Source organism: Tetranychus urticae, chromosome 1 (assembly GCF_039701765.1).
Source record: "Tetranychus urticae isolate SD_2017Ah chromosome 1, NJAU_TeUrti_SD_1.0, whole genome shotgun sequence".
Taxonomy (NCBI): domain Eukaryota; kingdom Metazoa; phylum Arthropoda; class Arachnida; order Trombidiformes; family Tetranychidae; genus Tetranychus; species Tetranychus urticae.
In genome coordinates this window covers 3,797,984-3,820,183 of record NC_142958.1, presented here as the reverse complement: position 1 = coordinate 3,820,183, position 22,200 = coordinate 3,797,984, and the positions used below count along the sequence as shown (strand labels likewise).

General features: G+C 41.4%; 3 protein-coding genes across 4 annotated transcripts; 2 read left to right on the top strand and 1 right to left on the bottom strand.

Moving 5' to 3' along the window:
* The first annotated feature begins 800 nt into the window (after window positions 1-800).
* Window positions 801-2,667, top strand: Cdc2rk (cyclin-dependent kinase 10). Of its 2 annotated transcripts, none has more exons than XM_015927843.3 (6): window positions 801-1,014; window positions 1,071-1,173; window positions 1,256-1,328; window positions 1,433-1,689; window positions 1,805-2,372; window positions 2,455-2,667. In XM_015927843.3, the coding sequence occupies exons 2-6, from the start codon at window positions 1,102-1,104 to the stop codon at window positions 2,520-2,522; spliced, it is 1,038 nt and encodes a 345-aa protein (XP_015783329.1). In that variant the 5' UTR covers window positions 801-1,014; window positions 1,071-1,101; the 3' UTR covers window positions 2,523-2,667. The 2 variants fall into 2 exon arrangements, with proteins under 2 accessions (XP_015783329.1, XP_015783321.1); XM_015927835.2 differs by having other exon boundaries at window positions 1,068-1,173.
* A 795-nt stretch (window positions 2,668-3,462) lies between these two features.
* On the top strand, window positions 3,463-4,977 carry ATPsyngamma (ATP synthase, gamma subunit). Its single transcript, XM_015927856.3, has 7 exons — window positions 3,463-3,601; window positions 3,671-3,702; window positions 3,786-3,917; window positions 3,994-4,204; window positions 4,273-4,416; window positions 4,489-4,709; window positions 4,796-4,977. The coding sequence occupies exons 1-7, from the start codon at window positions 3,546-3,548 to the stop codon at window positions 4,894-4,896; spliced, it is 897 nt and encodes a 298-aa protein (XP_015783342.1). The 5' UTR covers window positions 3,463-3,545; the 3' UTR covers window positions 4,897-4,977.
* Window positions 4,978-8,646: 3,669 nt separating this feature from the next.
* Window positions 8,647-21,946, bottom strand: LOC149094406 (uncharacterized). Its single transcript, XM_089266324.1, has 2 exons — window positions 14,523-21,946; window positions 8,647-14,471 (listed from the first exon to the last, which is right to left on the bottom strand). The coding sequence occupies exons 1-2, from the start codon at window positions 21,898-21,900 to the stop codon at window positions 8,695-8,697; spliced, it is 13,155 nt and encodes a 4,384-aa protein (XP_089122450.1). The 5' UTR covers window positions 21,901-21,946; the 3' UTR covers window positions 8,647-8,694.
* Between the last annotated feature and the right edge of the window lie 254 nt (window positions 21,947-22,200).

Sequence of the window (22,200 nt, the reverse complement as noted above, 5' to 3'; positions counted from 1 at the left end):
CTACAAACCCCCTAAAGTCCCAAATCATAAATCGAAAGATTTACCTTGTTTTGGTACATTTTGGTTATTTTGGTTGTGTTTTGGTTATTTTGGTTTTTTGGTCGTCTTTGGTTTTTTAGTGAGACCCTTAATCAACTGTCATACCTTTTGAATCTCACTATTGTCAACTTTTTTCCATTGACAGTTGTTTTCAACATTTTAGTTGTTTCTTCATTGTAATAGTTATCAACTGTTATTTGATTTGGGTTTCAGATTTTTTTGCTTATTCTGAATCAGTCCTTAATCAAATACAATTTGAATTGTTGGAATAATTGAAAGGTCAAATGACAGATTGAGTGATGATGAACATGGATATGGAATCGATAAAGATCAAATTAAAATTCAATTTATCCAATCAATGTCAATTTTATGCTATTCAATTAGCTGCCTTTAATTTTTTGCCAGTTTTACTGAATAAATTAGTTCTTTCCATGATCATTCAATCTGTTCTGCCCTTCTTCGTCAATACATTTGCGTAAATTATTAAGGCCAACCAATCTGGTTAAATCAATATAAATATTTAGACATTAAACTTAGTGCGTCAAACCGAAATCCATTTCCGAATTAATTAACATTGGCTTGTGGGTGAATTGTTTTTGAATAACAATTATTTTATGGAATTAAGTTACAGTTTGCTGTTCAACATTAACCTAAATTAATTGGGTTAATTAGTGCGTTATTTGCTCATCTGTATTTGGCGCGATAACTTTCAAGATCTCTTTTAATCGAACAGCTGATATTGTACTGTCATTTTCAAAAAAAAGCAAATCGTAAATGTTAATTTAAGAGTTTAATTTTACTTTAAGTTGATAACAAATAATTTATTTATTTTTTAATTTCATCATTTCAATAATATCGGAGGTCATATTGTTTCATGTGTTATCTTTCCATCTTGACAGTGTTAAACGTTGACTTCAAGTTTAGATATTTTGCTTTTTTGTATGTTCTGCTTTGATTGACATCAGTGTATGATTGGTAAGTATGTCAACAGCCTTTATAATTAGTAAATAACTGTTTTATATTTTCAGCAGGTATTTCGGTTCAGACACTTCAGTTTATATCATGGAAGAAGATAAAGTGCTTCATTTTACTACTTTTTATGGACAATCTGTTGAAATTCCTTTCGAGCAACTGGTGTGTTCCACGTTTCATTACATTAGACTTTATTTACAAATGTACAACTTAATTCATTGCCATCCCCTATTTTTCACTTTAGCCGGGACAGTCAAGATCGATTCACGAATTTGATAAACTTGATAGGGTCGGAGAAGGCACTTACGGAATCGTTTGTAAGTTTCAGCAAAAATTTGATTTCTCTCTTTGTAAAATTGTAAACATTCCAGAACGTAATTAATTTAATAGATATTTCAAAAAATTTATTGAAAATTACTAGATCGAGCTAAAGACAAAGTGAAAAATGAAATTGTGGCAATTAAAAAGATTCGTATGGAAAGAGAAAAGGATGGAGCTCCTATTAGTGGAATTCGGGAAATCCGTATTTTGATGAGTGTTCGTCATGAAAATGTTGTTCAACTTCTGGATGTTGTTGTAGGACGTAGCTTGGAATCAATTTTTCTGGTCATGGAATACTGCGAGCAAGACTTAGCCTCACTTCTTGATAATATGCAAAGCTCATTTTCAGAAGCTCAGGTGAGATATCGTTTACTAATGCAAGCAATAACATTTGATTTGAAAAAACTTCAAACTATCAAAAAAGTTTACCATTCACTCAATTTCCCTTTACATCTTTCTATTTTAATTTTAGATAAAATGTATTATGATTCAGCTCTTTCGTGGTCTTCAACATCTCCATAAAAGTTTCATTGTCCATCGTGACTTGAAGGTGTCAAACCTTTTATTAACAGATAAAGGATGTCTCAAGATTGCGGATTTCGGACTGGCTCGTAGATGCAGTGTTCCAGCTCAACCTATGACTCCACAAGTGGTAACTTTATGGTATCGAGCTCCTGAATTATTGCTTCAATCAAAGATCCAGACTACGGCAATTGATATGTGGGCAGCAGGCTGTATTCTCGGTGAACTATTCTTGCATAAACCTCTTTTTCCTGGAAGAACAGAAATACATCAACTTGAATTAATAATTGATCTGCTTGGAACTCCTAATGACCAAATTTGGGATGGTTTCTCTGATCTTCCAATACTCAAGAACTTCAGTCTTAAAAGACAACCCTACAATAATATAAAACATGTGTTCACATGGCTATCTGCAGCAGGTCAAAGAGTTCTCAATTTTCTATTCATGTACGATCCTACCAGAAGAGCAACAGCTGAAGAAGCTTTACAAAGCTCTTACTTCAAAGAAAATCCTTTACGTAAGTTGAATAAACATGTATTTGTCGATATATCTGTGTTCATAGTCAGAATCTTTAATATTTAATTATTTTTAATCTATAGCTTGTGAACCTGAAATGATGCCATCTTTTCCTCAACATCGTATCCGTCGCGGTAAAGATATTAAATAAATCAGAAATTTGGACTTAAAAACTGTAAATACGATTAGTCTTAACTTTTTTTATCGATAACTTTTCATATTTAAAACTCAAACTTCATTTTTCATTTCTCATTAAAAAATGCAATTAGTAATTAAAATTTGTTTCGAAAAATATATTAACTTTTTTATTCTCTTCCATCTCTTTCTTAAATAAAATGGAAAAAATTGATTCAAATAATTTTTGCAATAGAAATCTGGTGCTTAAGAGATGTGCTTCAACTTTTCTGCCACCCTTTTGTTGATCAAAATGCTGAGTTTTTGAAATCTGTAGCAGAAGTAAAACTGATTTTAGTCCAAACTCACCGGATCGAGATGGATTTCTTCTTGGCATATTTCTGGTTAAAGCTGGCTCTATTGGAGGTGACAGTTTATTATTCCGTTATCCTTACACAATCGATGATGATACCGTTGCTCCATCAAAGCAAGAAAAAAAGAGTAAAAACCCATTTGCTTTGGTTGTTGAGAATGTAAACAATGGACATTCATCAGGCCCTGTTGAAGATAACTGCCGAACAGGTAACCCATTCGATTCAAATGATCTTTCATTATATCGCCTCATGCAAACTCGTTCCATGCCTGTGTTTTTATTATTGTGTTATGCTTTCAATTAATTGTTTTCTGTTGCATATGAATTAAAGTTTTCACAAATGTAGCCAACTGATAGCGGCAGCACTTAAAATGAAGCTTACGCCAGTAAGCAAGCTAAATCCATGTTGACTGTTCATGACGTAGCTTCATCATATTCTTCATGACGATAAAAATAAAAATGGTTAATGAACTAAATAATAACTGTAAGAAATAATTGAGTAAGTTGACTCGGTTTTGTACAGACAACATTTTGAAGATTGCGGGCTGCAAGAAGGAGCATGTGTAATAGCATATTTCTGTTATATGAGATTTCAATGAAAATCTGTCCTTGAGGTTGCATCCTTGCTAATTGTGTTTTGATTTTCGGATAGTCTTAAAAATTAATTGCTAATATTCTAAGTTAATCATGTTGAATTTAGCGTCTCGACTAATAATTTCGCCGCTTCCTGTTACCAATGGAAGGTAAGTTTTGTTCTCTATTTAGGTTATAAATTTGTTACTAATCAATATTGTTTTTGATTCATCTTATAGCCAAGTCAGAGGAATGGCAACCCTCAAAGACAGTAAGTTTTTAATTTATTTAATCTGTTTTAACCATTTCTATGCACATTATATTTATTCGGTTACTCGACTTATTTTTTTACAGTCCGTCTCCGGTTGAAATCAGTCAAAAATATCCAGAAGATTACTCAAAGTATGAAAATGGTTTCAGCTGCTAAATATGCAAGAGCCGAAAGAGATTTGAAGGTTGCCCGAGGTTATGGAGATGGTGTAAAAGGTGAATTTATGCCCTTTTATATAATTCATAATATGTTTCAGTATTCTCATCTCAATTTAATTCTTTTCATCTTTAGCTTTCTACACTGCCACTGAACTTCAACCAAAAGAGGAACAATCCTCATCTCCTGGTACATTAATAATAGCTTTAACTTCTGATCGAGGTCTTTGTGGTGCTGTCCATTCTGGTGTAGCCAAAAAAGTGCGAGCGATCATGGCTTCAGATCCAAATGCATCCAACATTAAATTGGTCACCATTGGAGATAAAGCTAAGCTGATGTTAGCAAAGTGAGTATTGTCAACAAAAAGGATTTGCAAATTTTCTAAACCCAACTTTGCATATTTTCCTTCTTTAGACAATTCAAAGACAATGTTATTTTGATGTTCAATGATTTTGGAAAGAGACCACCTACATTCGGTGACGCTATCGAAGTAGCCAATAGCATAATCCAAAGTGGAAATGAGTTTGAGCAAGGAATTCTTATTTACAATCGATTCAAGTGAGTATTATTTGCTAAAATTATCATTATAATAATTTCATTAAACTAATAAATTTTTGTTTCGTCTTTTAGGTCTGTAGTCTCTTATGCTATCTCTGAGTTACCTGTTTATTCAATGGCTGCCATCTCTAACTGTCCTAAAATTGAGCTTTACGATAGCTTGGATGCTGATGTCTTGAGATCGTACCATGAATATTCCTTGGCTAGTTTAATCTTCTATGCCATGAAAGAAAATGCTTGCTCTGAGCAGAGCTCAAGAATGACTGCTATGGACAATGCCAGCAAGAACGCCGGTTAGTAGAATTTCCTTTATTTGATATCTTTATTTTTTTGAAATAATGAACTCGTTAACCATTTTTGTTTTCATCTTTTTTTTCAGGTGAAATGATCCAGAAACTAACTCTGTCATTCAACAGAACAAGACAAGCGGTTATTACCAGAGAGTTGATTGAAATTATTTCCGGTGCTGCTGCCCTTTAGGTACAATTGATGTAATTTATTTGCAGTTGTATCCTATTTTAGAGTTAGCTGCATATCATTAAAATCTTAAATTGTTGTTTTCTTTTGCTGTAAAGAATATATTTGAATAATCGAGAAGTTACCAATGCGGTGTTCAGGAACGAATAGTGTATTTAAATTCAGGAGCAAGAGCCTTTCCTCATTCAAATATGAATCCAAAAATTAAAGCGGTTGGATTAATTAATATAATTTAAAATATTTATTGTAAAGATCTGCCGGTGAAGAGAAATTGGCAAACGTTGGTGAAATTCTAGTTAAAAAAGTTTTTACGATAATTTTGATTCTATAAACCGTGTTTTATCATTAAAATACATAGAAAATAGTAGAATAATTCAAATTAAAATGGAATCAGAGTTAAAATTGGTTGATCTGGGAAGGTTTGAGTTGGTACTGGTTATTTGTAATCAATCATCGTTAATCTATGATCAAGCCATGTTGAAAATTGATTTTTATAACAGATGCAACACGAATCGTATTTTATTTGACATTGATTTACGAAATGATCACAGTTTAAGGTAAAGAAGGAATCGATAGGAAGTACGAAAGAGTCAAATACAAAAAGAGAAAAACCAAATGACACAATAATTAAACACTATCATTAAACTGACAGGTAATCATTTGTTTAAAAGCGATGACGAAAATGTATTTAATAACTGATGTGATGTAAAGTAAAGCGATTTCACAGACTGAAATTATTAATAAGATGCAAATTTTTAATCTAAGAAGTCAAAATAATACCTCATTTAGGTGAACTTATCTGCTTGACCGACTGAAACAAGGTTTTCTACACACATATTTAGCACTGGATTTCTGGACTCTTCATGTCGAGCTCATAGGACAACTCCATCTTGTCCCTGGATAGCTTTTTAAAAGCCAGACGGATTTGTCACTTCACCAGTTGAAGCTCGAAAACAGCAAACCTTGTTTGGGTTACTTCCAGGACTGAATTAAAACATGACTTTAACACAAAAACTAAGAATTTGCAGATCGAAAGTTATGTTCAAGATAACAATTCCTTCATTTTAAGCTGCAGCGACTAACTCAATCGTTCCACTTGCACTTTTTTAATTGCGAAATTTTTAAATGATATTTTCGATCAGTAATTTGAACAATTCAATCAAACCGAAATAAATTAACGGATCTGAACAAAGTGAGTCTGAAGAATCGGTTTATCTCAAATAGTCTAGAGGATCAATGGATCTTGGATTTATCGTCCTTTTGCCGTGGCTATTTAGATGTAAATGTTCGAGTTTCCTTTTTTTCGATTTCGGTTAAATTTCTGAATTTTGACCTTTTCAATATCAATATCTTTTGAAATAAACCATAACAATCTGATGCTACATCACTGTTGTATTTAGTGAAATCAATGCTCCAAGTTGATCCACAATGGACTTAAAGTTAAATCTTTGGTATTTTCAAATCCGATAACTATTATATTTTGAGTTAATCTGATGATTCTGTTTGTCTAATTCACTTTGACTTAACCAGTACACTTTGTATATCTTTAATGGATTTAAGGAATTACTTTTTACTGTTTCTTGTTGCAGTTAAATCGCGATGTATTACGATTGAAAAAGCTGTTTTGAAGAAAAGAGAAAGCAAAGAATAAAAGAATGAAAAGAAACTTGATTTTCAAAGGTTTTTATCAAGTCAACCTCATGGGAGTCTTTTGATAATGTTTGTTTGTCTTGACAATAAATTGCAAGATTGTTGTTGTTGTTACCATTACACACTCAATTCAAGTTGATCAAGTCTCGACTCGTTGTTACTTTTACTTCATCATCACAATCTACTTTAAACATGATACAACTGCATATGAGTTTCTTGTTACTGCTTTCACCATTTACTGTTATTATTAAGACACAACAAAGACCATCAAGATTATGAAAAAAAAGTTGAATGTTACTCAGATTATTGTGGTTAACCTATTATGCCCCAAGGAACGAGAGTTTAAATAGATTGGCTCAAATGGAAAGTGAAAATCTTGAAGTAAATCAATTCAATTGCGGTTTTAATTGTGGTCCGAAAATTTTTTATGCACCTGAAATTGAGTTTATCTGGTTCATTTAAATAGTCTCGAAGTTATCACTTGTAAGTTTGAACAGATTAATAGGAACCTGTTAATGTATGGCCTGATCAAGACGGAAACGAGATGGCAAGAAAAGACTACCAATTAATATCTTGAGGAAGATTGAAACTACATGGAATGCTTGAAGATTTTTTACTTTGAATTTTGAACGAACCCATTCAACTTATCAAATGATATTGATATACTCTCAGGGGAGGTACCCGAGGCCATCCGAACCGATTTCAATGATTAGTATGTCATTGAATTCGTCTTAATAACAAACAATATAGTTCGTCGTCTTTTGAGTAGCAAATGAACAGAAGGTTCGAAAAGGTTCGCCGAGTGCATAGTTGTGTACTGACTATTTATCATGAATCACTCCTGACTTTTAGTAGCAAACTTAGATTACTTTTTCGAAATCTTTTAACAAGTTGAAAATTCAAAGTAAAAACTCTAAATGCATTCCATGTACTTTCAATCTTCCGCGAGATATTAATTGATAGCTTTGTCTTGTCATCTCGTTTCCGTCTTGATGTGACCATACATTAACCCGTTTTCTTATCTCGTTAACATGATGTTCCATCTCAATTTCGAATCAATTTAACTGTTTTTTATTTCACATTTATTTTTATGAAATTTTATTTTGCTAAAAAAGATTTCTAGTTTTCGTTGAAAGATCACTCAAGAGATTCGTTTACAATCGAAATAAGAAATCAGAACATAGCTAATAAAAAGAAAATAGTGATAAGCCATATTGAGATTGGCTGGAATTATCGAGCATTACCAACAATGTTCACACTGTTCATATCAATTCAAATGGATCTTTATGTACGTTCAGTTAACCCAAGCTTTTTGGTAGAAATTTTTGACGGTATAAGTTATTGAAATGTCACAGCATCAACCGATTCGAAAAAGTTTGCCATTTCAGAAAAAGAGATTCAGAAGTCAATAAGAGGTCAATGACCTTGAATGTCATTGAGATTATGATTTATGATTCTTCAATTTGCGAAATTCTGCTGACTGAATATTATAAAAATCAAAAGTTATAAGTAGTATATATTATATACAATTATATACAATGTATAATACTTACAGTGATCACTCAGAAAATGCACATAAATTTTTCAATGGTCCCTTCTGAGGAGAGGTATAGATAGATTTCGATTTTGTTAAATTTAATTTCAATTTGTCTCGTTTCCGATGAGCTTAATTCAACTTTTGTTCGTGAAAGTTTGATCAAGAAACTCCAGAAATCAATTTAAAATGAAACTCTGGATAAAACTAGTTCTATTAAGTGAGATTGAAAATCATAAAATTGACTAATCAATAAATAGTGATAATAAGCTACAGTGTATTATATTTCCGCAGTGGTACATTTTCTGAGTGATCGCTGCATACAGTGCGAAGCATATAAAGTAAGGTACCAGTAATTGCGACTAAATTCATGTGCAGCCCATACAAAAGTGTTATTTTTTGTTTTCATTTTAATGAAAGAGATTCTGTCCGTGAAATTGCTTTTTTGTTTTTTCAAGAAAGTCAAAATTACTGATACTTCACTGTATTAGAATTTCAACTTTGAAACCGAGTCTAAATCAACAAAGAACTTATATTGAACTATTTAAAATAAAATAAGACTGCTAATCTTATGCTAATAATCAAATTTTATTGACATGAATGCTTTGAGAAATAATTCAGTAGCAAACGCAAGTTTTACCGGCTTCATTAGTGTACTTTGTGTACGCAGCTGATGAACCAGAACCTTGTCCTGATGAACCTGATGAAGCTGCTGCTGATGATCCTGAACCTGATCCTGATGATGCTGAGTTAGGTGAGTTACTGGTTGATGTTGTTGTTGTTGTTTTTGTTGGTCCTGATGATGAATCTGAAGCTGATGCTGCTGATGCTGCTGCTGATGATGATCCTGATCCAGTATTTGATGCTGGTGCAGGTGCAGATGATGAGTCTGAAGCTGCTGCTGCTGAACTTGATGCTGCTGATCCTGAAGCTGCTGATCCTGATGAACCTGAACCAGATGATCCTGAACCTGATGAACCAGATCCTTGTCCTGATGAACCTGAGCCAGATGATCCTGAACCTGAAGCTGCTGCTGCTCCTGATGAAGCTGCTGCTGATGATCCTGAACCTGATCCTGATGATGCTGAGTTAGGTGAGTTACTGGTTGATGTTGTTGTTGTTGTTTTTGTTGGTCCTGATGATGAATCTGAAGCTGATGCTGCTGATGCTGCTGCTGATGATGATCCTGATCCAGTATTTGATGCTGGTGCAGGTGCAGATGATGAGTCTGAAGCTGCTGCTGCTGAACTTGATGCTGCTGATCCTGAAGCTGCTGATCCTGATGAACCTGAACCAGATGATCCTGAACCTGATGAACCAGATCCTTGTCCTGATGAACCTGAGCCAGATGATCCTGAACCTGAAGCTGCTGCTGCTCCTGATGAAGCTGCTGCTGATGATCCTGAACCTGATCCTGATGATGCTGAGTTAGGTGAGTTACTGGTTGATGTTGTTGTTGTTGTTTTTGTTGGTCCTGATGATGAATCTGAAGCTGATGCTGCTGATGCTGCTGCTGATGATGATCCTGATCCAGTATTTGATGCTGGTGCAGGTGCAGATGATGAGTCTGAAGCTGCTGCTGCTGAACTTGATGCTGCTGATCCTGAAGCTGCTGATCCTGATGAACCTGAACCAGATGATCCTGAACCTGATGAACCAGATCCTTGTCCTGATGAACCTGAGCCAGATGATCCTGAACCTGAAGCTGCTGCTGCTCCTGATGAAGCTGCTGCTGATGATCCTGAACCTGATCCTGATGATGCTGAGTTAGGTGAGTTACTGGTTGATGTTGTTGTTGTTGTTTTTGTTGGTCCTGATGATGAATCTGAAGCTGATGCTGCTGATGCTGCTGCTGCTGAACTTGAAGCTGCTGATGATGATCCTGATCCAGTATTTGATGCTGGTGCAGGTGCAGATGGTGAGTCTGAAGCTGCTGCTGCTGAACTTGATGCTGCTGATCCTGAAGCTGCTGATCCTGATGAACCTGAACCAGATGATCCTGAACCTGATGAACCAGATCCTTGTCCTGATGAACCTGAGCCAGATGATCCTGAACCTGAAGCTGCTGCTGCTCCTGATGAAGCTGCTGCTGATGATCCTGAACCTGATCCTGATGATGCTGAGTTAGGTGAGTTACTGGTTGATGTTGTTGTTGTTGTTTTTGTTGGTCCTGATGATGAATCTGAAGCTGATGCTGCTGATGCTGCTGCTGATGATGATCCTGATCCAGTATTTGATGCTGGTGCAGGTGCAGATGATGAGTCTGAAGCTGCTGCTGCTGAACTTGATGCTGCTGATCCTGAAGCTGCTGATCCTGATGAACCTGAACCAGATGATCCTGAACCTGATGAACCAGATCCTTGTCCTGATGAACCTGAGCCAGATGATCCTGAACCTGAAGCTGCTGCTGCTCCTGATGAAGCTGCTGCTGATGATCCTGAACCTGATCCTGATGATGCTGAGTTAGGTGAGTTACTGGTTGATGTTGTTGTTGTTGTTTTTGTTGGTCCTGATGATGAATCTGAAGCTGATGCTGCTGATGCTGCTGCTGATGATGATCCTGATCCAGTATTTGATGCTGGTGCAGGTGCAGATGATGAGTCTGAAGCTGCTGCTGCTGAACTTGATGCTGCTGATCCTGAAGCTGCTGATCCTGATGAACCTGAACCAGATGATCCTGAACCTGATGAACCAGATCCTTGTCCTGATGAACCTGAGCCAGATGATCCTGAACCTGAAGCTGCTGCTGCTCCTGATGAAGCTGCTGCTGATGATCCTGAACCTGATCCTGATGATGCTGAGTTAGGTGAGTTACTGGTTGATGTTGTTGTTGTTGTTTTTGTTGGTCCTGATGATGAATCTGAAGCTGATGCTGCTGATGCTGCTGCTGATGATGATCCTGATCCAGTATTTGATGCTGGTGCAGGTGCAGATGATGAGTCTGAAGCTGCTGCTGCTGAACTTGATGCTGCTGATCCTGAAGCTGCTGATCCTGATGAACCTGAACCAGATGATCCTGAACCTGATGAACCAGATCCTTGTCCTGATGAACCTGAGCCAGATGATCCTGAACCTGAAGCTGCTGCTGCTCCTGATGAAGCTGCTGCTGATGATCCTGAACCTGATCCTGATGATGCTGAGTTAGGTGAGTTACTGGTTGATGTTGTTGTTGTTGTTTTTGTTGGTCCTGATGATGAATCTGAAGCTGATGCTGCTGATGCTGCTGCTGCTGAACTTGAAGCTGCTGATGATGATCCTGATCCAGTATTTGATGCTGGTGCAGGTGCAGATGGTGAGTCTGAAGCTGCTGCTGCTGAACTTGATGCTGCTGATCCTGAAGCTGCTGATCCTGATGAACCTGAACCAGATGATCCTGAACCTGATGAACCAGATCCTTGTCCTGATGAACCTGAGCCAGATGATCCTGAACCTGAAGCTGCTGCTGCTCCTGATGAAGCTGCTGCTGATGATCCTGAACCTGATCCTGATGATGCTGAGTTAGGTGAGTTACTGGTTGATGTTGTTGTTGTTGTTTTTGTTGGTCCTGATGATGAATCTGAAGCTGATGCTGCTGATGCTGCTGCTGATGATGATCCTGATCCAGTATTTGATGCTGGTGCAGGTGCAGATGATGAGTCTGAAGCTGCTGCTGCTGAACTTGATGCTGCTGATCCTGAAGCTGCTGATCCTGATGAACCTGAACCAGATGATCCTGAACCTGATGAACCAGATCCTTGTCCTGATGAACCTGAGCCAGATGATCCTGAACCTGAAGCTGCTGCTGCTCCTGATGAAGCTGCTGCTGATGATCCTGAACCTGATCCTGATGATGCTGAGTTAGGTGAGTTACTGGTTGATGTTGTTGTTGTTGTTTTTGTTGGTCCTGATGATGAATCTGAAGCTGATGCTGCTGATGCTGCTGCTGATGATGATCCTGATCCAGTATTTGATGCTGGTGCAGGTGCAGATGATGAGTCTGAAGCTGCTGCTGCTGAACTTGATGCTGCTGATCCTGAAGCTGCTGATCCTGATGAACCTGAACCAGATGATCCTGAACCTGATGAACCAGATCCTTGTCCTGATGAACCTGAGCCAGATGATCCTGAACCTGAAGCTGCTGCTGCTCCTGATGAAGCTGCTGCTGATGATCCTGAACCTGATCCTGATGATGCTGAGTTAGGTGAGTTACTGGTTGATGTTGTTGTTGTTGTTTTTGTTGGTCCTGATGATGAATCTGAAGCTGATGCTGCTGATGCTGCTGCTGCTGAACTTGAAGCTGCTGATGATGATCCTGATCCAGTATTTGATGCTGGTGCAGGTGCAGATGGTGAGTCTGAAGCTGCTGCTGCTGAACTTGATGCTGCTGATCCTGAAGCTGCTGATCCTGATGAACCTGAACCAGATGATCCTGAACCTGATGAACCAGATCCTTGTCCTGATGAACCTGAGCCAGATGATCCTGAACCTGAAGCTGCTGCTGCTCCTGATGAAGCTGCTGCTGATGATCCTGAACCTGATCCTGATGATGCTGAGTTAGGTGAGTTACTGGTTGATGTTGTTGTTGTTGTTTTTGTTGGTCCTGATGATGAATCTGAAGCTGATGCTGCTGATGCTGCTGCTGATGATGATCCTGATCCAGTATTTGATGCTGGTGCAGGTGCAGATGATGAGTCTGAAGCTGCTGCTGCTGAACTTGATGCTGCTGATCCTGAAGCTGCTGATCCTGATGAACCTGAACCAGATGATCCTGAACCTGATGAACCAGATCCTTGTCCTGATGAACCTGAGCCAGATGATCCTGAACCTGAAGCTGCTGCTGCTCCTGATGAAGCTGCTGCTGATGATCCTGAACCTGATCCTGATGATGCTGAGTTAGGTGAGTTACTGGTTGATGTTGTTGTTGTTGTTTTTGTTGGTCCTGATGATGAATCTGAAGCTGATGCTGCTGATGCTGCTGCTGCTGAACTTGAAGCTGCTGATGATGATCCTGATCCAGTATTTGATGCTGGTGCAGGTGCAGATGGTGAGTCTGAAGCTGCTGCTGCTGAACTTGATGCTGCTGATCCTGAAGCTGCTGATCCTGATGAACCTGAACCAGATGATCCTGAACCTGATGAACCAGATCCTTGTCCTGATGAACCTGAGCCAGATGATCCTGAACCTGAAGCTGCTGCTGCTCCTGATGAAGCTGCTGCTGATGATCCTGAACCTGATCCTGATGATGCTGAGTTAGGTGAGTTACTGGTTGATGTTGTTGTTGTTGTTTTTGTTGGTCCTGATGATGAATCTGAAGCTGATGCTGCTGATGCTGCTGCTGATGATGATCCTGATCCAGTATTTGATGCTGGTGCAGGTGCAGATGATGAGTCTGAAGCTGCTGCTGCTGAAATTGATGCTGCTGATCCTGAAGCTGCTGATCCTGATGAACCTGAACCAGATGATCCTGAACCTGATGAACCAGATCCTTGTCCTGATGAACCTGAGCCAGATGATCCTGAACCTGAAGCTGCTGCTGCTCCTGATGAAGCTGCTGCTGATGATCCTGAACCTGATCCTGATGATGCTGAGTTAGGTGAGTTACTGGTTGATGTTGTTGTTGTTGTTTTTGTTGGTCCTGATGATGAATCTGAAGCTGATGCTGCTGATGCTGCTGCTGATGATGATCCTGATCCAGTATTTGATGCTGGTGCAGGTGCAGATGATGAGTCTGAAGCTGCTGCTGCTGAACTTGATGCTGCTGATCCTGAAGCTGCTGATCCTGATGAACCTGAACCAGATGATCCTGAACCTGATGAACCAGATCCTTGTCCTGATGAACCTGAGCCAGATGATCCTGAACCTGAAGCTGCTGCTGCTCCTGATGAAGCTGCTGCTGATGATCCTGAACCTGATCCTGATGATGCTGAGTTAGGTGAGTTACTGGTTGATGTTGTTGTTGTTGTTTTTGTTGGTCCTGATGATGAATCTGAAGCTGATGCTGCTGATGCTGCTGCTGATGATGATCCTGATCCAGTATTTGATGCTGGTGCAGGTGCAGATGATGAATCTGAAGCTGATGCTGCTGATGCTGCTGCTGCTGAACTTGAAGCTGCTGATAATGATCCTGATCCAGTATTTGATGCTGGTGCAGGTGCAGATGATGAGTCTGAAGCTGCTGCTGCTGAACTTGATGCTGCTGATGATGATCCTGATCCAGTATTTGATGCTGGTGCAGGTGCAGATGATGAGTCTGAAGCTGCTGCTGCTGAACTTGAAGCTGCTGATGATGATCCTGATCCAGTATTTGATGCTGGTGCAGGTGCAGATGATGAGTCTGAAGCTGCTGCTGCTGAACTTGATGCTGCTGATCCTGAAGCTGCTGATCCTGATGAACCTGAACCAGATGATCCTGAACCTGATGAACCAGATCCTTGTCCTGATGAACCTGAACCAGATGATCCTGAACCTGAAGCTGCTGCTGCTCCTGATGAAGCTGCTGCTGATGATCCTGAACCTGATCCTGATGATGCTGAGTTAGGTGAGTTACTGGTTGATGTTGTTGTTGTTGTTTTTGTTGGTCCTGATGATGAATCTGAAGCTGATGCTGCTGATGCTGCTGCTGCTGAACTTGAAGCTGCTGATGATGATCCTGATCCAGTATTTGATGCTGGTGCAGGTGCAGATGATGAGTCTGAAGCTGCTGCTGCTGAACTTGATGCTGCTGATCCTGAAGCTGCTGATCCTGATGAACCTGAACCAGATGATCCTGAACCTGATGAACCAGATCCTTGTCCTGATGAACCTGAGCCAGATGATCCTGAACCTGAAGCTGCTGCTGCTCCTGATGAAGCTGCTGCTGATGATCCTGAACCTGATCCTGATGATGCTGAGTTAGGTGAGTTACTGGTTGATGTTGTTGTTGTTGTTTTTGTTGGTCCTGATGATGAATCTGAAGCTGATGCTGCTGATGCTGCTGCTGCTGAACTTGAAGCTGCTGATGATGATCCTGATCCAGTATTTGATGCTGGTGCAGGTGCAGATGGTGAGTCTGAAGCTGCTGCTGCTGAACTTGATGCTGCTGATCCTGAAGCTGCTGATCCTGATGAACCTGAACCAGATGATCCTGAACCTGATGAACCAGATCCTTGTCCTGATGAACCTGAGCCAGATGATCCTGAACCTGAAGCTGCTGCTGCTCCTGATGAAGCTGCTGCTGATGATCCTGAACCTGATCCTGATGATGCTGAGTTAGGTGAGTTACTGGTTGATGTTGTTGTTGTTGTTTTTGTTGGTCCTGATGATGAATCTGAAGCTGATGCTGCTGATGCTGCTGCTGATGATGATCCTGATCCAGTATTTGATGCTGGTGCAGGTGCAGATGATGAGTCTGAAGCTGCTGCTGCTGAACTTGATGCTGCTGATCCTGAAGCTGCTGATCCTGATGAACCTGAACCAGATGATCCTGAACCTGATGAACCAGATCCTTGTCCTGATGAACCTGAGCCAGATGATCCTGAACCTGAAGCTGCTGCTGCTCCTGATGAAGCTGCTGCTGATGATCCTGAACCTGATCCTGATGATGCTGAGTTAGGTGAGTTACTGGTTGATGTTGTTGTTGTTGTTTTTGTTGGTCCTGATGATGAATCTGAAGCTGATGCTGCTGATGCTGCTGCTGCTGAACTTGAAGCTGCTGATAATGATCCTGATCCAGTATTTGATGCTGGTGCAGGTGCAGATGATGAGTCTGAAGCTGCTGCTGCTGAACTTGATGCTGCTGATCCTGAAGCTGCTGATCCTGATGAACCTGAACCAGATGATCCTGAACCTGATGAACCAGATCCTTGTCCTGATGAACCTGAGCCAGATGATCCTGAACCTGAAGCTGCTGCTGCTCCTGATGAAGCTGCTGCTGATGATCCTGAACCTGATCCTGATGATGCTGAGTTAGGTGAGTTACTGGTTGATGTTGTTGTTGTTGTTTTTGTTGGTCCTGATGATGAATCTGAAGCTGATGCTGCTGATGCTGCTGCTGCTGAACTTGAAGCTGCTGATGATGATCCTGATCCAGTATTTGATGCTGGTGCAGGTGCAGATGATGAGTCTGAAGCTGCTGCTGCTGAACTTGATGCTGCTGATCCTGAAGCTGCTGATCCTGATGAACCTGAACCAGATGATCCTGAACCTGATGAACCAGATCCTTGTCCTGATGAACCTGAGCCAGATGATCCTGAACCTGAAGCTGCTGCTGCTCCTGATGAAGCTGCTGCTGATGATCCTGAACCTGATCCTGATGATGCTGAGTTAGGTGAGTTACTGGTTGATGTTGTTGTTGTTGTTTTTGTTGGTCCTGATGATGAATCTGAAGCTGATGCTGCTGATGCTGCTGCTGCTGAACTTGAAGCTGCTGATGATGATCCTGATCCAGTATTTGATGCTGGTGCAGGTGCAGATGATGAGTCTGAAGCTGCTGCTGCTGAACTTGATGCTGCTGATCCTGAAGCTGCTGATCCTGATGAACCTGAACCAGATGATCCTGAACCTGATGAACCAGATCCTTGTCCTGATGAACCTGAGCCAGATGATCCTGAACCTGAAGCTGCTGCTGCTCCTGATGAAGCTGCTGCTGATGATCCTGAACCTGATCCTGATGATGCTGAGTTAGGTGAGTTACTGGTTGATGTTGTTGTTGTTGTTTTTGTTGGTCCTGATGATGAATCTGAAGCTGATGCTGCTGATGCTGCTGCTGCTGAACTTGAAGCTGCTGATGATGATCCTGATCCAGTATTTGATGCTGGTGCAGGTGCAGATGATGAGTCTGAAGCTGCTGCTGCTGAACTTGATGCTGCTGATCCTGAAGCTGCTGATCCTGATGAACCTGAACCAGATGATCCTGAACCTGATGAACCAGATCCTTGTCCTGATGAACCTGAGCCAGATGATCCTGAACCTGAAGCTGCTGCTGCTCCTGATGAAGCTGCTGCTGATGATCCTGAACCTGATCCTGATGATGCTGAGTTAGGTGAGTTACTGGTTGATGTTGTTGTTGTTGTTTTTGTTGGTCCTGATGATGAATCTGAAGCTGATGCTGCTGATGCTGCTGCTGCTGAACTTGAAGCTGCTGATAATGATCCTGATCCAGTATTTGATGCTGGTGCAGGTGCAGATGATGAGTCTGAAGCTGCTGCTGCTGAACTTGATGCTGCTGATCCTGAAGCTGCTGATCCTGATGAACCTGAACCAGATGATCCTGAACCTGATGAACCAGATCCTTGTCCTGATGAACCTGAGCCAGATGATCCTGAACCTGAAGCTGCTGCTGCTCCTGATGAAGCTGCTGCTGATGATCCTGAACCTGATCCTGATGATGCTGAGTTAGGTGAGTTACTGGTTGATGTTGTTGTTGTTGTTTTTGTTGGTCCTGATGATGAATCTGAAGCTGATGCTGCTGATGCTGCTGCTGCTGAACTTGAAGCTGCTGATGATGATCCTGATCCAGTATTTGATGCTGGTGCAGGTGCAGATGATGAGTCTGAAGCTGCTGCTGCTGAACTTGATGCTGCTGATCCTGAAGCTGCTGATCCTGATGAACCTGAACCAGATGATCCTGAACCTGATGAACCAGATCCTTGTCCTGATGAACCTGAGCCAGATGATCCTGAACCTGAAGCTGCTGCTGCTCCTGATGAAGCTGCTGCTGATGATCCTGAACCTGATCCTGATGATGCTGAGTTAGGTGAGTTACTGGTTGATGTTGTTGTTGTTGTTTTTGTTGGTCCTGATGATGAATCTGAAGCTGATGCTGCTGATGCTGCTGCTGCTGAACTTGAAGCTGCTGATGATGATCCTGATCCAGTATTTGATGCTGGTGCAGGTGCAGATGATGAGTCTGAAGCTGCTGCTGCTGAACTTGATGCTGCTGATCCTGAAGCTGCTGATCCTGATGAACCTGAACCAGATGATCCTGAACCTGATGAACCAGATCCTTGTCCTGATGAACCTGAGCCAGATGATCCTGAACCTGAAGCTGCTGCTGCTCCTGATGAAGCTGCTGCTGATGATCCTGAACCTGATCCTGATGATGCTGAGTTAGGTGAGTTACTGGTTGATGTTGTTGTTGTTGTTTTTGTTGGTCCTGATGATGAATCTGAAGCTGATGCTGCTGATGCTGCTGCTGCTGAACTTGAAGCTGCTGATGATGATCCTGATCCAGTATTTGATGCTGGTGCAGGTGCAGATGATGAGTCTGAAGCTGCTGCTGCTGAACTTGATGCTGCTGATCCTGAAGCTGCTGATCCTGATGAACCTGAACCAGATGATCCTGAACCTGATGAACCAGATCCTTGTCCTGATGAACCTGAGCCAGATGATCCTGAACCTGAAGCTGCTGCTGCTCCTGATGAAGCTGCTGCTGATGATCCTGAACCTGATCCTGATGATGCTGAGTTAGGTGAGTTACTGGTTGATGTTGTTGTTGTTGTTTTTGTTGGTCCTGATGATGAATCTGAAGCTGATGCTGCTGATGCTGCTGCTGCTGAACTTGAAGCTGCTGATGATGATCCTGATCCAGTATTTGATGCTGGTGCAGGTGCAGATGATGAGTCTGAAGCTGCTGCTGCTGAACTTGATGCTGCTGATCCTGAAGCTGCTGATCCTGATGAACCTGAACCAGATGATCCTGAACCTGATGAACCAGATCCTTGTCCTGATGAACCTGAGCCAGATGATCCTGAACCTGAAGCTGCTGCTGCTCCTGATGAAGCTGCTGCTGATGATCCTGAACCTGATCCTGATGATGCTGAGTTAGGTGAGTTACTGGTTGATGTTGTTGTTGTTGTTTTTGTTGGTCCTGATGATGAATCTGAAGCTGATGCTGCTGATGCTGCTGCTGCTGAACTTGAAGCTGCTGATAATGATCCTGATCCAGTATTTGATGCTGGTGCAGGTGCAGATGATGAGTCTGAAGCTGCTGCTGCTGAACTTGATGCTGCTGATCCTGAAGCTGCTGATCCTGATGAACCTGAACCAGATGATCCTGAACCTGATGAACCAGATCCTTGTCCTGATGAACCTGAGCCAGATGATCCTGAACCTGAAGCTGCTGCTGCTCCTGATGAAGCTGCTGCTGATGATCCTGAACCTGATCCTGATGATGCTGAGTTAGGTGAGTTACTGGTTGATGTTGTTGTTGTTGTTTTTGTTGGTCCTGATGATGAATCTGAAGCTGATGCTGCTGATGCTGCTGCTGCTGAACTTGAAGCTGCTGATGATGATCCTGATCCAGTATTTGATGCTGGTGCAGGTGCAGATGATGAGTCTGAAGCTGCTGCTGCTGAACTTGATGCTGCTGATCCTGAAGCTGCTGATCCTGATGAACCTGAACCAGATGATCCTGAACCTGATGAACCAGATCCTTGTCCTGATGAACCTGAGCCAGATGATCCTGAACCTGAAGCTGCTGCTGCTCCTGATGAAGCTGCTGCTGATGATCCTGAACCTGATCCTGATGATGCTGAGTTAGGTGAGTTACTGGTTGATGTTGTTGTTGTTGTTTTTGTTGGTCCTGATGATGAATCTGAAGCTGATGCTGCTGATGCTGCTGCTGCTGAACTTGAAGCTGCTGATGATGATCCTGATCCAGTATTTGATGCTGGTGCAGGTGCAGATGATGAGTCTGAAGCTGCTGCTGCTGAACTTGATGCTGCTGATCCTGAAGCTGCTGATCCTGATGAACCTGAACCAGATGATCCTGAACCTGATGAACCAGATCCTTGTCCTGATGAACCTGAGCCAGATGATCCTGAACCTGAAGCTGCTGCTGCTCCTGATGAAGCTGCTGCTGATGATCCTGAACCTGATCCTGATGATGCTGAGTTAGGTGAGTTACTGGTTGATGTTGTTGTTGTTGTTTTTGTTGGTCCTGATGATGAATCTGAAGCTGATGCTGCTGATGCTGCTGCTGCTGAACTTGAAGCTGCTGATGATGATCCTGATCCAGTATTTGATGCTGGTGCAGGTGCAGATGATGAGTCTGAAGCTGCTGCTGCTGAACTTGATGCTGCTGATCCTGAAGCTGCTGATCCTGATGAACCTGAACCAGATGATCCTGAACCTGATGAACCAGATCCTTGTCCTGATGAACCTGAGCCAGATGATCCTGAACCTGAAGCTGCTGCTGCTCCTGATGAAGCTGCTGCTGATGATCCTGAACCTGATCCTGATGATGCTGAGTTAGGTGAGTTACTGGTTGATGTTGTTGTTGTTGTTTTTGTTGGTCCTGATGATGAATCTGAAGCTGATGCTGCTGATGCTGCTGCTGATGATGATCCTGATCCAGTATTTGATGCTGGTGCAGGTGCAGATGATGAGTCTGAAGCTGCTGCTGCTGAACTTGATGCTGCTGATCCTGAAGCTGCTGATCCTGATGAACCTGAACCAGATGATCCTGAACCTGATGAACCAGATCCTTGTCCTGATGAACCTGAGCCAGATGATCCTGAACCTGAAGCTGCTGCTGCTCCTGATGAAGCTGCTGCTGATGATCCTGAACCTGATCCTGATGGTGCTGAGTTAGGTGAGTTACTGGTTGATGTTGTTGTTGTTGTTTTTGTTGGTCCTGATGATGAATCTGAAGCTGATGCTGCTGATGCTGCTGCTGCTGAACTTGAAGCTGCTGATAATGATCCTGATCCAGTATTTGATGCTGGTGCAGGTGCAGATGATGAGTCTGAAGCTGCTGCTGCTGAACTTGATGCTGCTGATCCTGAAGCTGCTGATCCTGATGAACCTGAACCAGATGATCCTGAACCTGATGAACCAGATCCTTGTCCTGATGAACCTGAGCCAGATGATCCTGAACCTGAAGCTGCTGCTGCTCCTGATGAAGCTGCTGCTGATGATCCTGAACCTGATCCTGATGATGCTGAGTTAGGTGAGTTACTGGTTGATGTTGTTGTTGTTGTTTTTGTTGGTCCTGATGATGAATCTGAAGCTGATGCTGCTGATGCTGCTGCTGCTGAACTTGAAGCTGCTGATAATGATCCTGATCCAGTATTTGATGCTGGTGCAGGTGCAGATGATGAGTCTGAAGCTGCTGCTGCTGAACTTGATGCTGCTGATCCTGAAGCTGCTGATCCTGATGAACCTGAACCAGATGATCCTGAACCTGATGAACCAGATCCTTGTCCTGATGAACCTGAGCCAGATGATCCTGAACCTGAAGCTGCTGCTGATGATCCTGAACCTGATCCTGATGATGCTGAGTTAGGTGAGTTACTGGTTGATGTTGTTGTTGTTGTTTTTGTTGGTCCTGATGATGAATCTGAAGCTGATGCTGCTGATGCTGCTGCTGCTGAACTTGAAGCTGCTGATGATGATCCTGATCCAGTATTTGATGCTGGTGCAGGTGCAGATGATGAGTCTGAAGCTGCTGCTGATGATGATGAGCGCGATCCAGTATTTGATGCTAGTGCAGGTGCAGATGATGAGTCTGAAGCTACTGATCCCGATGAACCTGAACCAGATGATCCTGAACCTGATGAACTAGATCCTTGTCTTGATCCTGAGCCAGATGATCCTGACCCAGTATTTGATGCTGGTGCAGGTGATTTTCCATGAGATCCAGAGTTATTGTGTGTTGGTTTTTGACCCGATGTTGAATCTGAAGCTGCCGTTGCTGCGGCTGAGGAAGAAGCTGATCCAGAGTTAGTTTTCTTGTGACTACCAAAAAGGTTCAGCGGCATTTTTAAAGCCATGTCCAAAGGATTCCATCTCGATAAGCTGTTTGCATCAACAACGTTAAACGCTGTTATTGCTACGAGGCACAAAGTTAATAGTTTTATATTCATGTTTTGATTTCTTGTTGATACTTTTTCAACTGATATCTTAATCGTTTTTTTGAGGCTTTTTATACTATTTAACTCATGTTAATTTTGTTTGTTATATTCCATCTGCTCAAAATTTTCCAGTGTTTTGGCAAAATAATTGATCCAATTATTTATCCAGATTTGATTTCCTCTGAATGTAGACGTGGATAAATTCATTGTTGATCTAGTTCATTTGACTAACTAGTGATGAATTTTTCAAGGATTTTACAACTATACATCTGTACATCTAGTAAATAGGATTGAAATTTTGATGAATAAATT